At 43.3% G+C, this 18,564-nt stretch overlaps 1 protein-coding gene across 1 annotated transcript in view; it reads left to right on the forward strand.

The window, feature by feature from the left end:
- Positions 1–18,564, forward strand: part of NUP210 (nucleoporin 210) — a 154,105-nt gene that overhangs the window by 103,346 nt on the left and 32,195 nt on the right. The window contains exons 23-30 of the mRNA XM_038740819.1: positions 644–779; positions 2,355–2,417; positions 2,849–3,028; positions 6,807–6,887; positions 8,598–8,729; positions 9,887–10,045; positions 16,056–16,147; positions 16,843–17,017. Coding sequence (XP_038596747.1) covers positions 644–779; positions 2,355–2,417; positions 2,849–3,028; positions 6,807–6,887; positions 8,598–8,729; positions 9,887–10,045; positions 16,056–16,147; positions 16,843–17,017 — 1,018 coding nt within the window. The remainder of the gene's footprint in view (positions 1–643; positions 780–2,354; positions 2,418–2,848; positions 3,029–6,806; positions 6,888–8,597; positions 8,730–9,886; positions 10,046–16,055; positions 16,148–16,842; positions 17,018–18,564) is intronic.

The raw sequence follows: 18,564 nt of genomic DNA on the forward strand, positions 1-18,564 counted from the left end.
TTGGTAGGGACTGTCTCTATATGTTGCCAACTCGTACTTCCCAAGTGCTTAGTACAGTGCTCTGCACACAGTAAGCGCTCAATAAATACAATTGATTGATTACATTCTCCCCTCCTCCTTCTCTCCACCTCTTCCAATCCTTCCTTCCCTCCTTCATCCCTCTCTCTTTTCTTTCTCCCACCCTCTGTCCTTTCCTTCTCTCCCCTTCATCAGCAGTTTCATTTTCCCGTGCTGAAACCACACCAAAGGAACCTCTAACTCATTCTCTGGGCATCTACGAATATTTTTTATTTTTTGGCCACATAAAATGTTGATGGAAAAACTGAAGTCCCCCCTGGGAAGATACGTTCTTGTTTGGTGACTTTTGCTCTCAAATACTGTATTGATGGATAGAAAGTGAGTGCCTTTTAGGAAGTTAAAAAGAAATGAAATAAGTGAGCACAGAGTGTCCCTGTTTTTGAGTAGTGTGTCAGTGAACAGCAAGGCAAGACTGTCCTTGGCTTGGGCCACAGGGACCTAGCATCCCACTCAGTGGTGAGTTTTGTTAGATGAAAGACAGGATGTCTCAATGACTTGAGTTTTATTTAACCACCTGATTGACCTAGTGACCATTTTTCATTTGCACTCACTTTCTCTGTTTCAGACCCCTAGACGAAGCCCTTGATGACTACACTGCCACGTTTCTCATCCATGGTGTAGCAATAGGGCAGACCAGCTTGACTGCAACGGTTTCAGATAAAACTGGACAAAGAATCAACTCTGCGCCCCAGCAAATTGAAGTAAAAAATCAGATTTAACATGGTGTAGAGCTCCTTTAGGGGAAGGAGAAACCATTGTTGGACAAAGAAAGACACTAGAAAAGAATTTGGAATGCCCAGGAAAATGACCCTGGAGGATTATCTTAATTTACTATGCCCATGATTATCCAGACACACATTTTGTAAAATGAGAGTTTTTAGCAGTCTCTAATGGATTTGGGAGCCAGTGAGGTTTAATGAGAAATGACATGGACTGGCTGAAAGAACAGAGGCTTGGGACTCAGAGGACCTGGGTTCTAATCCCAACTCTGCCACCTGTCTGCTGTGTGACTTTGGGAAAGTCACTCAACTTCTCTGTGCCTCAGTTACCTCATCTATAGAATGGCATTTACATCCTCCTCTCTCCAACGTAGACTGTGAGATTATCGTGTATCTACCCCCAGCATTTAGTATGGTGCCTGGCACATAGGAAGCACTTAACAAGCACCGCTTAAAAAGAAAGACCTCGTTCCAGGGACCTTTATCATTTGGAGGATGCTCTGGTTCTCTATCTTTTTGTAGTAGACTTGGCTTTATGTGCATATATTTGAATGTATGGGTGCTTATGTAAAGGTGTGCACCAGTGCTTAATTTGCACTGGGAGGTGTACCAGGGCACTGAAAACCATCATACTGCTACCACCAGGGCGAGATCACCAGCCAGCTTGAGATGGGGGACACAGGTTGAGGAACTCAGCTGCCATGAAGACTCCTCTCTGAGGACCATCCATTTTCCTTCCTGGGACTCTCCCCAAGGGGGCCTGGGCTCCAGAGCAGGTCACACAGTTGAGGCATGACCCAGATCAAATGAATGACCAGTGGGCACACGTATTACAAGGGAAGGCCTCCAACAAATACTTTGTTCCTAGGCAATATAAATGTAGCAGTAGGAACAGGGAGGGACACCTATCTTGTTCTCTACTTTCAGAAAAATTGGGCATCATACTCATCTCTGCATCCAGAAAATCATGATTTGTATGTAGGATTAGGATTATCAGACCCAGTATCTGTTTTCACATGCCATCCCAATTTTTTACTGACTGCACATTACAGTTTGCCTGAGCCATAGAGATGCTGCTTGGAGCCAGAACAGAACTCACTAAAAATTGACTTCAAGCTTCATTCCTTCAAAGTAAGGATACAATGGTAGACTTCCTTCAGTATCTTTAAGGTCTCTCCCTGGATATCATAACTCTGAATACAGTAACTTGGTCCACTGTGCTCCCTGTGCCACCTAGATTGTGCAGTTTGATTGGATTTGCTTATCCGGATAGAAATTTCTTCCCCCCTGACATGGCGAGCATTTTTGTCTGTAAGCAGCACAATCACACAAAGCATGATCTTGAAGCATCTGGTTTATATCATAATTGCACCTTTGCAAGTATTATTTTGCCAATTCCCTGCCCAGCTAAAAGATCCCAGTATCCCAAAGCTTGCTTTGGCTGGAGACTACAAATCACTTTTTCAAGTCTTTGCTAGTGCAGAGTTGTTAATTGTGCTAAGCTTGTTAGAGCCAAGAACCCAAAGTCTCTATTCTCATTTGTATCTTCATTATCAGGTCTTCCCACCATTCAGACTAATACCAAGGAAAGTAACGCTGATTATTGGAGCAATGATGCAGGTAAGAGTTGTTTGAGTTGGTTTGAATTATTGAGATTGGTTCTGCTCCAATAGCTTGTGCCTGGACTCTTGAGTTGTCAAATAAATACTACTTGCCCAGTACTTTCATCTGCCTTGGCATTTCTGGGACCATGTTCAGCTCACTTCTATTAACAGTAGCTATCAGAATGCCTATGCAAAGCACATAGCCAGTAAACAGGTCCACACTTGACCACCTCTGTGCTTCAACATGTTGTCAGAGTACAGACTTAAATTGGATGCAATCAATATTATTTCAGCAAAATGAATCCTAGCTCTCCAAGGATGAATAGATGTCTATAATAAACCTGTCATATCCACAATATGGAAAGTTATACAAGTATTAACTAGAGCAGAGCAGAACTCTGATGAAATGCCCACAGTTGATGAGTATTGCTGTTTCTATAACTTCAGATCACTTCAGAAGGAGGTCCACAACCTCAATCGAACATCATTTTCTCCATCAGTGATAAGAGTATTGCTTCAGTGAACAGCACTGGTCTGGTCAGAGGCATCACAATTGGAAATGGAACAGTCACGGGAGTTGTTCAAGCTGTTGATGCAGAGACTGGCAAAGTTGTTATAGTATCTCAGGTAATATACAGCTGACTTGATTCTTCTGAAAGTGATTATGCTGTTGGAAGGTTTCCAGGCCCTTTGCTGCTTCTCCTACCTCATACTACCCATGCTTGGACCCTTAGCATTTCCACAGGAAGATTGGCGGAGGTGGAGGGAAAAATTAAATAAGACTTGAATCAGTTCATTTGGCTCCTTATCGGCAACTCTGGTAAAGAGTTTACTAACAGGAAGGAGGTTAAAACAATTTGCCAAAATGAGGTCTTGGACTTATCTGTGAATTTCAATTTTCCACACTATTCATTAGCATGGATAACTGAGAGTTAACTGTATTTCATGCTAAGGCTTATTTTATAGAAAAAGAATGTCAATTTAAAAGTACTATACAGATATTCTTTGTGTTTATATGACAAAAATATATAGATAAAGGCATGCATGAAGAAGACAGGTGGCAGAAACATTTAAACATTTTGATACGTAAACATTAGATGCATCTTAATGCCGAGGGTTGCTCTAGTGATACTGGTCATCAGTCAATCGGTGGCATTTATTTAGCATTTACTGTATGCCAAGCACTGTACTAAGTGCTGGAGTAGTTACAAGATAAGTAGATTGGACACCATCCCTGTCCCACACAGGACTCACAGTCCACAAAGGAGGGAGGACAGGCATTTTATCCCCATTTTTCAGATGAAAGAACTGAGGCACAAAGACATTAAGTGACCTGCGCAAGGTCACAAAGCTGGCAAGTGGCAAAGCTGGAATTAGAGCCCAGGTCCCCTGACTCCCAGGCTTGTGTTCTTTCCAATAGTCAACACTACTTATGGATATCTCCCTATACCCTAACATTTCATGGCTTAATGGAAAGAGCACGGGCTTGGAAGACAGAGGACATGGGTTCTAATCCCAGCTCCTTCACTTGTCTGCTGGGTGACCTTGTTAAGAAGTTAAGCCGCTTAACTTCTCTGTGCCTGTTACCTCATCTGTAAAATGGGGATTAAGACTGTGAGCCCCATGTGGGACAACCTGATTACCTTGCATTTATCCCAGTGCTTGGCACTTTGTAAGCACTTAACAAATACCATCATCATTATTATTATTTCCCCTATCTGTATTTATTTCAATTTCTGTCTCCCTCTAGACTGTAAGCTCCTTATGGGCAGGGATCATGTCTATTAACTGTATTGTTTGTATTGTACTCTCCCAAGTGCTTAGTACCAGTGCTTTGCACACAATAAGCACTCAAAAAAAATACCATTGATTGATTGAATGATTGGAAAGAGCATTGAGCAAGGAGCGTGAAGACCAGTCTAGCTTGGCCAGTAACAGAGAGTGCAGGTTTCAGTAACAAGCCAGTTGGTGCTTAGCCTTAAGGCACATGATTGGGAGTACCAATAAGATCCGAGTAGCAACTGGGAAAATCTTTACATGATTATTTATAACTAAACAATGATTAAAATGCAGGGCAATCCAGAGCTAATTTTGTTGTGGGTGGTCAAAGCCCCTTTTCTTCCAACAGTCTTAAAATAAAAGCAACTCCTTTGAATCTTCATCACTCTACAAGTATTGTTGAGAGCATAAACTTATTTGATGTGTTATATATGAACCAACAGCATATGTTAGATTGACTTTGATCTGTCAGGAAGTTTATTCATTTACATTGTTTCTTGGGCTTCGGGTTCTCAGTATCTCAGTCAAACTTGTCTTCAATTTCCCTATAGATTTAAATGATGACGTTACACATAGTCATAGCATGCTCTCACACTTGACCATTCCATAAGCAAACCACGCTGAGGCTAAGATATGAATGACACGATATTTTGAACAGGAAGATTGGGCCACTGTGAGATGTGACTTCTTTTCTTTTAAGCATGTAATTCTCTAGAGGCACATGGCCATTATGGACCTGTAAATTCAACTTCCACCTGTGCCTCTGATTTGTAGGGAGACTGTGCACAAGTCACTTCACCTTTCTAAGTCTCTGAGGAAAGTCACTCTCTTAAATCCTATAGAGAAGGAACCAGGTTACCCTCTTAGTGCATGGGACCTGTACTCTCCCCCAACAGTGAAAATACAATTTAGAAATTAAAATTAGCAAGATCAAAAATGTTTACCATAACAATATGAAGCAAACTCTACAGAGGTTGTGGGTTCTAATCCTGCCTCTGCCACTTGTCAACTGTGTGACTTTGGGCAAGTCACTGAATTTCTCGTTGCCTCAGTTACCTCATCTGTAAAATGGGGATTAAGACTGTGAACCCCACGTGGGACAACCTGATTACCCTGTATCTACCCCAGCGCATAGAACAGTGCTCAGCAAATAGTAAGTGCTTAACAAATACCAACATTATTATTATTATTACAATTCAAAATTGCAATTTATCACTGGAAAGATGGCTGAGTTTCTACTATAAAAATAACAAGATGTTCTGGAACATCCCTAAAGATACCTCTTGAAAATACACACCGTAGCGTGGGTTAGTGGAAAGAGCGCGGGCTTGGGAGTCAGAGGACATGGGTTCTAATCCCACCTCCGCAACTTGTCTGCTGTGTGACCTTGGGCAAGTCACTTAACTTCTCTGGGCCTCAGTTACCTCATCTGTAAAACGGGGATTAAAAGTGTGAGCCCCATGTGGGACAACCTGATTACCCTGTGTCTACCCCAGTGCTTAGAACAGTGCTTGGCACATAGTAATAGCTTAACAAATACCATCATCATCATCATCATCATCATCATCATTATTATTATTATTATTATTATTATTATTATTATTACAGTACTTTGCACACAGTAAGCACTCAATAAATATGATTGAATGAGTGAATGATTGAGCAAGGATCCAAGAGACCTGGATGTTTGTCCTAATTCTTTTGTTGACTCACTAGTTGCCTTATCTCTGGCTCAGTTTCTTCTCCTATCTACTACTGGCTGAATCAATAGACAGTCACCAAACTGAAAGGTCTCTGGGTCTTTTGGAGCAAAGGCAAGTAGCCACTGAACCCAAACATGATTGGGGATGATCAAGTGGTGGAACACACACCCATGGGCCTTTCCCTAGTCTGCAGTTTGATTCAGTGTTATAACAGCTTAGAACAAAGAATCACTCTCCTGTGACAGGTAACATCTGTAGTGGATCTCCCAAATGTATCTCAGAAAAATAACTTCAGTTGGTGACACAAAAGAGCTGATTCCCCACTCCTACCTGATCCCCAACTTGGGCAGAGCCAGGTTACACACCATTGTTTAGGTTGGGGGCCAGGGAGGGAAAGGCCTTGTTAGACTGCCCTACCCCCAACATGGAGGGAAGATATTCCCACCACCCACTCATAAATAGTAATCTCCCTTCCCCTTTAAGGGGAGGAGTTTTGTCCATTAATAATAGTAGTAATAATAATAATGAGGAGAACAACAACAATTCATTGTGGGCAGGGAATGCGTTACCAACTCTGTAGTATTGGACTCTTCCAAGTGGTCAGTACAGTGCTCTGCACACAGTAAGGGCTCAATAAATCCCATCAATTGATTGATTGAAGAACAGCTACAATAGAATGATCGTCTTTTAAATGCCATCTACAAAGACGAAAGCTCCAGCTCTAGACCCTGGGGTCTTTTCCGTTGGTTAGTTATATGAAAGTGAGAAGTTAGTTTTACTGTCCAAAAACTGATATAGGCAGGGAGCATGTCTGCTAATTCTGTTGCATTGTACCCTCTCAAGCGCAGAGTTTAGTGCTTTGCACATAGTAAGTGCTCAATAAATACCTTTGATTGATCCAGAGCTTCCAAACTCTCTTTCAGGACCAAGTGGGTGTTGAGGTTGTGCGTCTCAAGGCTGTGAGGATCCGAGCTCCCATTACCAGGATGAAGACTGGGACCCAGGTGAACAAGACAGGGCCACATTCCTTCCTCTCTGTTATCACTGATTGGCCATTTGGTTGTCTTGCAATTAACTGCTTTTTTTTAAGGGCATCTTTCTCGATGCAGAATAATAAGCCAACTAATCATAGTTTCACTCCATCCCAACTATAGTTTTGCTGTTTTCTTTATTCAGAATGTAAACATTTTTTGTGGGTCTACTCAGATCATTCATAGAGCCCCTGTTGATTTGGGGAAGTGTAAATTTCTGGTCCAGGAACTTCTTGGCAAAATATGGGACTGTGCCCCGATTGTTAGCAGAGGCATTTGAACTGAAGGAGAGCCTGTGGCATCACAAAATGTGGCAAGGCTCCCAATCTCCCTGCTCCCCAACTCCTGTAGGGGAACGGGGTAAGTATTACAGTATACTCTCGATTACATGGGCACGGATTATCCACACTGCAGATTATTCGTGCCCTTCCCACTGTGTGTTGGTGTCAGGGTGAGGAATGAGGTATGGGCATGCCCAAGCCAAAAGGATTCCAGCTTTGAGTAGAGCAGTGCAGTCATCTGGGATTGGGATGTCCAGCTCTGCTCAACTCCATGACCCTGGCCACAAAAGCCAGAAGTTTTTTCTATCATGGGCGCCTAACTGCATCAGCTATTCAGGCTGTGCACCCAGTTGGAGAGATTCCCAGCTTTTGCAGCCCAACTCTTGCTGGTTGACATCTCGGACACCACCAGCAGACTGGAAACCTCTCCCCTCGGCCACCTCACCTGAACAGCTGGATGTGGTACCATGCCCAAGCCGGAAAACACCAACCTAAGCCGTGAGAAGCATTTTGTTTGTTTTTCTAGACTTTCCAGTTCACAGAACTGGAGGTGGAGACGACTGTATTTGGTCTTGAAATGACTAGAGTATCTCTGGTCTTGGCCGTATTGGGAATCAGGGCCAGGAAGGAAAAGGGAGTCCATTGTGTAGTTGAATCCTGGGAGATGGAATAGAGAGGAGCTTTCTCTGTAGTTTTGGGGCCTCCCAAAACCCGGGCCTAGGATATGTGTTTCTTCCCTCTTCTCCTTTGATTAGCGTCATTCATTATCATTGTTAATAATGACCCTCCTCCTTTTACCCAAATCATGTTCCTTCTCTCCTTCAAAATTCTAAAACCTCACATCCTCCATGAAGTCTTCCCAAGGTCCCTGATGATTTGTTGTTCAGAGATGAGCAATGTCATCCAGTGGTAGTGGTAGCAGTTTGGATAGAGACTCCAGCTTCCTGGAATTCATACCAGCTGAGGAGAGGACTGGTAGTAGGTAAGGTGGCATCAGAGCATAAGGAAGGCTGATAGGATGGTGGCACTGCCAAGAAAAAACACCACCGAACCAAATTCCTCAAGCCATAGAAATCCCAGGTAGCTAGAATCTCTACCTGAGTTGCTACTGCAGACTGGGGCCCCAATCCCATAGCGATGAAGTAAATGTTCTTAGACCCTTCCCAGATTAAACCTTTATGGAATGATGTTCCGCACACCACTGACTTGTAAACTCCTCCTCTAGACTGAAAGCTCTTCAAGGGTAGGGACCATACTTACCAACTCTGTCGTATTGTCCTCTCCCAACCACTTAGTGCAGTACTCCGCACACAGGAAGCACTCAGTAAATTCCATTGATTGATTGATTGAGTTGACTGATTGATTGATTGCTAACAGTAACCCTTGGTTTCTTCTGTAACAGATGCCGGTTTATGTCACGGGCATTACCAGCAGCCAGAGTCCTTTTTCCTTTGGGAATGCAGTGCCTGGGCTTACTTTCCATTGGTCTGTCACCAAGAGAGATATCCTGGATGTCAGGACAAGACACAATGAGGTAATCACCTGTGCTTGGCCCTGTGACCCACAGCCTTGCAGGGAATGACACTTTACGGGCAAGGGGCATGTTAGAGACACACAGCTACAGCAGCCTTTGGTTTTTCCTGAAGAACAAGAACTCCCACCTGGAGTTTTGAGTTTTCCATCAGTGTGTGAATTTTCCTCTCAGACACTCCTTCTGCCCCTAACCTCCCATGAGAAACAGAAGTTTTTCAGAAATACAGCTGCAGTAACTACAGTAATACAGTAACTGCAGCCCTAGCAAAGTAGAAGGAATCGGGTGATCCAGAAGGGCAGATTGATAGTACACCCCTGGTCCTGCTCCTGGATGGCACCCCAACAAGCTAGCCCTGGGAATGAAGGAAGGAAGTTCGTATACTTGGGTGGGCTTGGGTTTTCAGGTGCAAGCACCCCCTAGCCTACATTGCTATCTTCAAACTGTGTCAGACACAGAATGGGTTTGAAAGCAGAGAGAGTGTTCATCCTACAAGACTGGAATGATAGGAATGGGTAAGAATTAGCCTGGAGGCAGGGAGTAATAACCAGATGGGGAAGATGTGGAGAGGAGGGCTCAAGTGCCCTGTGAGACCTTTGCCAAGTCCCTGGACTTCTCATGTTGAACCCCCCAGCAGTAAGATAAGGAAAGCCTGGTCTGTCATGGGCAGGGAATGTGTCTGCTATTTCTGTTGTATTGTATTCTCCCAAGCACTTAGTACAGTGCTCTGCACATAGTGAGTGCTCAATAAATACCATTGATTGATTGATTTTATGGGAGTTTCTGCAGGAGCAGAGAAGGAAATGTGTCTACATCTGGAGATGGAGTGCTACAAGGGAAGAAAGAGCCTACTGTTCAAGGTTCATTAGGCAAAGTACAGGTTAAGGCTAGCACTGGGCATTTTGTGCCATGAGGTTTGCTCTTGGGTGGGGAATACTGCTCTTGGTCTCAAATGTCATTTCTTTGGCATTTCTAAATGACAAATTAATGTATGAACCTAACTACCATAATGCAAGTGGGAGGAAGAAAACCAAGAGGAGAGAAAGGAATAACTCTGATGCTGAAAGGAATTTCTGTTCAGCAGAGACCGCAATCATCAAACCGGAATTTTATGTTTTATATGCTTCAGGCAGGATCATTGTTTTATTTTTTGTTTCCAGGCTTCTCTTCAACTTCCATCAAAATATAACTTTGCCATGAATGTTTATGGCAGGGTAAAGGGTAGGACAGGGCTGAAGGTTGTCGTCAAAGCCCTGGATCCAGCGTTGGAACAGTTCTTTGGCCTGGCAAAAGAGCTGTCAGATGAAATCCAAATCCAGGTAAGCAAGGGGCACTGATTTTTCACTACACAGCATTACTTCAATCTGTAATGAAAGAGGTGCCAGGGCTCATCTGAGCCTCCACACAAAGCTCCACATGTGCAGCATGAACCGACAAGCCCAAAGGTGCTGTGGACTGTGCCTGTGGGACTGCCAAGCCTGCCTGAGGCCGGCAAACTCTGGGACAAAATGAAGTCCTTCTTCCCAGGGGGTGGAAAAGAAACTACAGGGCCCCAAAGTATACAAGAACAGCACATTCCAAGGTGATGCTCTAAGCCAGTCTCCTAATCTGTTCTAGCATGTGATTGGAGCATATGAGGGTCCTCTCTTCTCAATCTCTAGAGGCACTCAGCAGCAACCATAAGATTGGGACTGCATTTCCCCATGGAAGAAGAAATGCCCTGCTGATGGGCTACTCAGTCCTTGGCAAACCTGGGATCTTGCCAGGAGACCGGAGGTGATATTTTGCTGTGCGTGAACCACCACGATACTAATGCTGTGACAGGTCCTTTCAAGCCACTCTAAAGGCAGTGAGGGAGTTCATTAGCATTATACTAACACACAGGCACAGGCACACACGTCCACACATGAGAGAAATTAAAGGAAGCCTCCATAAAGATTTTGTTTATAGCATTTGAAGTCTTTTAACTGCTCTTTGAACTCTACTAGAGTGTAAGTAGAGAACCAGAGGAAAAGGCATTCTGGAATAATTGCTGGTGGGGGTCTGATTTCAATAAAGGGAATCAGAAGCAGAGCTCCACAGTGTGAAAACAAGCATATTCAGGTTTTATTTGTGCCATCACTCACAGAAAGAAAACCTCAACTCCAGTGGAGTCAGTCACTTTGCCTAGGTTGAATTGCAAAGGAGTTTGGGGGTATGAGAAGCAGCATGGCCTAGTAGAAAGAGCACTGGCCTGGGAGTCAGAGGTTCTAAGTCTGGCTCTGCCAATTGCTTCATTCATTCATTCAATCATATTTATTGATTTCTGGGTGCAGAGCACTTTATTAAGTGCTTGGGAGAGTGCAATATAACAATAAGCAGCCACATGCCCTGTCCACAACGAGTGACCTTGCGCAAGTCACTTAACTTCTCTGTGCCACACTTTCCTCATGTGGAAAATGGGGAATCAGTACCTGTTCTCCCTCCTATTTAGACTGTGAGCCTCATATGGGACAAGGACTGTGTCCAACCTTATATCTACCCCAGTGCTTAGGACAATGCTTGACACATAGTAAGCTCTTGTCTTTAGAAAGTTTGGGCTTTCTTTATCTGTAACTCTATTTCCAAACAACAGGAAAGCCCATAAAAAGTGGCAGGCCAGGTGCAAACAGGAAATTAATAAGAATAATAATAATAATGATGGCACTTATTAAGCACTTACTATGTGCAAAGCACTGTTCTGAGTGCTGGGGAGGTTACACGGTGATCAGGGTGTCCCATGTGGGGCTCACAGTCTTCATCCCCATTTTACAGATGAGGTAACTGAGGCACAGAGAAATGAAGTGACTTGTCCGAAGTCACACAGCTGACAAGTGGCGGAGCAGGGATTTGAGCCCATGACCTCTGACTCCAAAGCCTGTGTTATTTCCACTGAGCCATGCTGCTTCTCTAATTATTGTAGAGACCCTTGCAAGGAATGTCAAAAGCTTCTTCATTTAGAGAAAATGCAGGTGGTCAACCGGGTAATGCATATAAGGAAAACAGTCCAAATTGCAACTACAAGATGATAGGCCCAGAGCTATCAGTCACAACTCAGCAAAGAGATCTTGAAGACACTGCTGACTGTTCTTTCAAATCATCCGTTCATTGTGAGGCAGCAGCCAAAAAGGCCAACCAAATGCTGGGGCCATATCAAGAAGAAGATACAAAATAATAAAATGAAGGGCCTAGTTTTGCCACTCCATAAAATATTAGTATGCCTGGAATAGTGCATGTACAAACATGCAGAGGCCTGAATGTCCTTACAGCTGCCCCATAAAACCAACCTGCTGGTTGGTGATGGAGTAGCAGTCTAGGGAACCCCTGAGAATTGCCTAAGTGGGCATAAAAGAGTGCTGCTCTTATTAAAAGAGGCATGAATTGAGAAAATACAGCCAAAGTCAGCCAGCTAACTACCACCTTGACTCTCTTTCTCAAGATCTGCTGTGGCATCAGCATATAATATGGTGGATGATAGATTGTGAGCCCTGTGTGCAAAAGGGACTGTGTCCAATCTCATACCCTTGTATCAATCCAGAGTAAGTGTTCAATACATTCCATAATTCTTCTTAGTAGTATGGCTAAACACAAGCCTTGAGGGAGAAGAAAGGATGGAGAGGGGCCAACAGAATTGTGTGCTGGACCACTATTCATTTTCTGACTTTAACCTTGAAGACAGTCACTCTTTTACTTCACTTTCTTGCCGTTTCTACTGCCCACTAACTTCAGGAGATGTTGTGAAGATTAATTTATAATTTACACTGAACTTCCAAGAAGCAATTTATGAGATTCAGTGTGGCCTAATGGGTAGAGCATGGCCTGGGAGTCAGAAGGATCTTGAGTCTAATCCCAGCTCTTCTATTTGCCTGCTCTTTGACCTTGGGCAAGTCGTTTCACTTCTCTGTGCCTCAGTTATCTGTAGTAATAATAATAATAATTGTAGTATTTGTTAAGCGCTTACTATGTGGCAGGCATGGTACTAAGTGCTGGGATAAATACAAGATAATTGGGTTGAACACAGTCCCTGTCCCACATGGGGCTCACAATCTAAATCACCATTTCACAGATGAAGGAACCGAGAGGCCCAAAGAAGTTAATTCATTCAATCATATTTACTGAGCACTTACTTTGTGCAGAGCACTGTACTAAGTGCTTGGGAAGTACAAATCGGCAACATACCTGCCCAAGGTCACAAAGCAGTCAATTGGAGGACCCAGAATTAGAACCCAAGTCCTATGACTCCCAGGCCCAGGCTCTTGCCACTAGGCCATGCTGTTTCTACTTCTGTAAAATGGAGATGAAGACTGTAAGCCCCATGTGGGACATGGACTGTGTCGAACCTGATTAACTTGTTGCTACCCTAACACTTAGTACAGTGCCTGGCACATAGTAAATGCTTAACAAATACCATTTAAAAAAGACGTGGAAGGTGGGAGAGGTTTGAGGGGAGCATATCATCTTCTGTTATTATCCTGTTCTGTTACTAGAGGAACAATTCGAAACTTTTCAGTGGGAATTAAGTGTGCCTGTGTGTCCAGGTTTTCTGGACACTGGGTTGTACAGTTTAACACCTCTTATGCCCCAAACCAAGAAGGAATGTTTCTATCTATTCTGAGCAGGAGAGGAGTGGAATTATACCCACAGAAGGCACAGGGAGAAGCAGGAATCCAAAGGAGCCAGTTACTGGTGTAATTGTGATGGCCTGTTAGCCCCAAGGGAAGAGGCACTTTCTTTATTGCATTTCTTTATTGCTAAACAATAAGTCATTTTTATTGCCATCCCTGTGGCCTGCAAGCATCTGATGGTTGGACAGCTTCTTTACTGAGATCCAGGTTAAGGGTACTGCACTGTTTTCATAACCAGCCCCTTCCTGACTTAGCAGACATGGGCAGCTGTGTGATGGGACAGAACAGTTCGTTTCAGTGCTTATAGTAGACCAGTTGAAGCAGGGGACATTCATAGAGATGACATGTTGGTCTTCATCAGAGAGCACAATAGTTGTTTCAAGCCAACCTCCTCTCCCTTCAGCGGCATCCCATGCCCTCACTCTGGAGGAGTTTGGCTTCATCCCTAATGGGGAATTTCCAGAGAATGAGCTTTTCTTTCGTCCATTCCGAAGCCCCAAATTCAGTTCAAAACAGCTGTCAGTGTTTGGGCTCCACGCTGTTGGGAGCACCTCAGAAATAGATTTATCAACAACACAACTAGGAGAGGGGGAGTTAGGGAAATTCTTGGTTGGGAAACAGTAGGCCAACCCTGAAACTAACACAACTGAGCCTTAAAGAAAATCAGGCAATGGAAATAATAAAAATGGAATACTCTCTGCTATTTCTTTCTGTTCCATTTTGTTTGATTTTTACAGGACTGTGTTGGGGTGGGGCCAAGTGAGGGGCTACAGTAAAAACAATGAGATTCTCTTAGATTTCTCATATGGAGAGCTGTAAGTGGGGGAGATGAGTAGAGCTAGGAAGAAGAGCAGACGACTCGGGGAAATGTGAGTACAATGCAAATTCAAACTGATTTTGAACTCTGTAAAGGCAGGGGAAATATCTTTTCAGAAGAAACAGTCAGTGGTTTACCTAACCAGAGGCAAACCTAGTGGAAGGGTGAAAAAAATTCACACAAGCCACCTGATCACTAGCTAAAGCTCACCCACCAACTACTTGTCACACTACCTGTTAGTATTAGTTGACTACTAATGTGTAGTATGCTTCATGCAGATCCAAAACAAGAAAATCAGGACTTTTTTCAACTGAAAAATTAATTTTAAAATGTCCACCTGCCCCGAACAGATATTATAATAATGATATTTGTTAAGCCCTTACTATGGCATTGTTCTAAATGCAGGGGTAGATATAAGATAATCGGTTTGGACCCAATCCCTGTCCCACATAAGGGCTCACAGTCTTTGTCCCCATTTTACAGATGAGGCACCTGGGGTACAGAGAAGTGAAGTGACTTGCCCAAGGTGACACAGCAAACAAGTGGCAGAGCTGGGATTAGAATCCAGGTCCTTCTAACTCTCAGGCCCATGCTGTATCCTCTAGGCCATGCTGCTCTTCTCCTAAAGATATAAAGGCAAAGATACACAGCTATACATGATCTATCCTTTAGATCTAAGGGAAGAAGAGGAACAAGGCCAGAAAGGCCTGAATCTGGCACCTTGTGAAACGAGGAGTCCAGAGACATTTGCAGGTCAAAGACTGACCAGGTGGGAGTTGAGAAAAATGAGACAGAAGGGGCTGATATAGTTTTGTACAATTTCAACTATCCAGATTAGCACCTCCAGTAAAAACTCCAGTTAGGGGAGTTTTTAGCACCTCCAGTTATGGGAAGCAGTGTGGCTCAATGGAAAGAGCACGGGCTTGGGAGTCAGAGGTCATGGGTTCTAATCCTGGCTCCACCACATATAGAAGCAGCGTGGCTCAGTGGAAAGAGCCCAGGCTTAGGAGTCAGAGGTCATGGGTTCAAATCCCGGCTCCGCCACTTGTCAGCTGTGTGACTTTGGGCAAGTCACTTCACTTCTCTGTGCCTCAGTTACCTCATCTGTAAAATGGGGATTAAGACTGTGAGCCCCACGTGGGATAACCTGATCACCTTGTATCCTCCCCGGTGCTTAGAAAAGTGCTTTGCACATAGTAAGCGCTTAGCAAATGCCATTATTATTATGATTATTATTATTGAAAACATTAACTGGGTAATTGTTGCACTTCACTTGACCCATGTAGCTATTGCCATAGTGTTGTCAAGATTGTAGGGAAGTGAGATAACCAAAGGTTCAAAAGGTAAAACCAGAAATTCGAGTCTAGGTGATTCTTGGTGGCACAAGTTGACATCTATCAAAGGAGCATGATAAATGTAGACTGCTCTTGTAGTACTGGATTGCGATTAGGGTCATAATTCTGATTAACATTGCAAGCTGCCATTCTGCAGTGTCCTCTATATAGACTCTGGAGAATAAAGCTGTATGATTTTGAGTGGGATTATTAAACTGATTTTTTTGGCAACTTGTTCTCTTTGCTCTACTCATCAGTTATCTCGTCAGCCCCCAGCCTCCATCATGATCTGAATAAAAATACTTAAAAAAAATGATCTCACCCAGATCTTTCTGGGGGTTTTTTGGTCAGGTATAAAGCATTTTGCTCATCATTGTAGAGAAATTTAGCAGCTTCTTTAATGTTAATAGCTTTAAACACTTTTTCTGTCTTCTGTTGTTCCTCTTGGTTTCCTTTCTCCCCTTTTTCTCCTCCCAACAAAATCTAAATGAATGTACATGACTCAAATAAACAGATCTCACTCAATCTCCTACAGGTATTTGAAAAGCTTCTACTGCTTAACCCCAAAATAGAAGCAGAGCAGATATTAATGTCACCAAACTCATTTATAAAACTTCAAACAAACAGGTAAGTGATTCAACTGTAAATTTTTGCAACTTCTGTGTAATGTATGTGTCACTGGTTTATCGAAGATGTGGAAAAACTTGGGTATTGTGTCCTTTTCTGCTCCTCCATTAAAAAATAACCCTCACAGAATGTTCCTTCCAATGTGTGGCTTGACTATAACCTCACTATCTTTACATTTGTATGTAGTTAATCTAACTTGACCTTCGTCCAACATTTGATACACAGATATACAGCTCCTAAAGGATATTCTGTTATGAAATGGGAAAAATATGCACATACAATCTGCCTCTTCCTCCCCTTTAGTCAATGAAATAAGTTTAACCATGTGATTGTCTCTTTTGAAAGAATATGGACACCAGCAGACTAATTTGCATTAAAAATTGTGTACAGAAAAGGATTTTGGAAACCACCGTGTACTCATAACCATTAGTTTTCTAAATTAAGTTTCTATCAGTAAGTGATGAGACTGCGGCCTATCTGTCAGCACATGGGTTTTGATATATGGCCATGCCAAGAGAAGTTGTTTTTCTAAGCAATCAAGTGAGAATTGTAGTCCTGGTTATTTAGATTGGTCTTTAAAGCTCTGTGGTTTTACCCCAGAGTCTATGACATGCTTTTCTGGGCTTTTGTTTATCATTCATATCAGCATCTAAAAAATACCAATTTATCGAGAGCCTCTTTTTCATTTTATGAAGGGACGGTGTAGCATCCCTCAGTTACCGAATGTTGGATGGGCCAGAAAAAGTTCCTATCGTGCATATTGACGAGAAAGGCTTCCTTGTATCAGGGTCCCTGATTGGAACTTCAACAATTGAAATAAATTCACAAGAACCATTTGGAGTCAACCAGACAATTATTGTTGCTGTCAAGGTAAAATTTGTATTTTGTTTTCCCACCTTTCATCAGAACAATGAAAGTTGTGTAGACTTCTTGTATAATCATAAGCTTAACCATTTGTTTTGCCAAAACATTCATTCATTCATTGTCGTATTTATTGAGCCCTTACTGTGTGCAGAGCACTGTACTAAGTGCTTGGAAAGGACAATTCAGCAATAAAGAGAGATAATCCCTGCCCACAATGGGCTTGCAGTATAGAAGGGGGGGAGACATATGTCAGAACAAGTAAAAAGGCATAAATAGCATCAATGTAAATAAATAGAATTATAGGTATATACATATCAAAACAAGTAAACAAGCATTAATATAATGACTGTTATATATAACAGGGGAGGGGGGGCAGAGCAAAGGGAGTGAGTCGGGCTATGGGGAGGGGAGGCGGAGCTGAGGAAAAGTGGGGCTTAGTCTGGGAATGCCTCTTAGAGGAGTTGAGCCTTCAGTAGGGCTTTGAACGGGGAAAGTGTGATTGGCGTATTTGAGGAGGGAGGGCATTCCAGGCCAGAGGTAGGACGTGGGCCAGGAGTCGACAGCGCAACAGGCGAGAGTGAGGCACAATGAGAAGGTTAGTATCAGAGGAGTGGAGTGTGCAGGCTGGGATGTAGAAGGAGAGAAGGGAGGTGAGGTAGGAGGGGGCAAGGTGATGGAGAGCTTTGAAGCCAATAGTGAAGAATTTTTGGTTGATAGGCAACCACTGGAGATTTTTGAGGAGGGGGCCCAGAATGTTTCTGTAGAAAAATAATCCAGACAGCAGAATGAAGTATAGATTGAAGTGGGGAGAGACAGGAGGTTGGAGGTCAGAAAGGATGCTAATGCAGCAATCCATTGTGGATAAGATGAGTGATTGTACTAATGTGGTAGTGGTTTGGATGGAGAGGAAAGGACAGATTTTGGTGATGTTGTTTAGGTGAGACTGGGAGGTTTTGGTGACAGATTGGATATGTGGGGTGAATGAGAGAGATGAGGGGAGGATAACACCAATGTTATGGGCTTGTGAGACAGGGAGGATGGTGGTGCAGTTTACAGTGACAGGAAAGTCAGGGGGAGGGGAGGGTTTGTATGAGAAAATAAAGAGTTCTGTTTTGGATATGTTAAGTTTGAGGTGTCGGTGGGACATCCAAGTAGAGATGTCCTGAAGTCAGGAGGCGATGCGATCCTCAAGGGAGGGAGAGAAAACAGGGGAGGAGATATAGATTTAGGTATCATCTGCATAGAGATGGTAGTTGAAGCTGTGGGAGAGATTGAGTTCACCAAGGGAGTAAGTATAGATGGAGAACAGAAAGGGACCAAGAACTGAGTCTTGAGGAACCCCTACAGTTAGGGGGATGGGAGGGGGAGGAGGAGCCCGCATAGGAGACTGAGAATGAATGGCCAGAGAGATGAAGAGAACCAGGAGAGGACAGAGTCAGTGAAGCCAAGGTTGAATAATATGTTGAGGAGAAGGGGATGGTCGACAGTGTCAAAGGAAGCTGAGAGGTCGAGGAGGATTAGGATGGAGTAGGAGCCATCAGATTTGGCAAGAA

Source organism: Tachyglossus aculeatus, chromosome X1 (genome assembly GCF_015852505.1).
Source record: "Tachyglossus aculeatus isolate mTacAcu1 chromosome X1, mTacAcu1.pri, whole genome shotgun sequence".
NCBI lineage: Eukaryota > Metazoa > Chordata > Mammalia > Monotremata > Tachyglossidae > Tachyglossus > Tachyglossus aculeatus.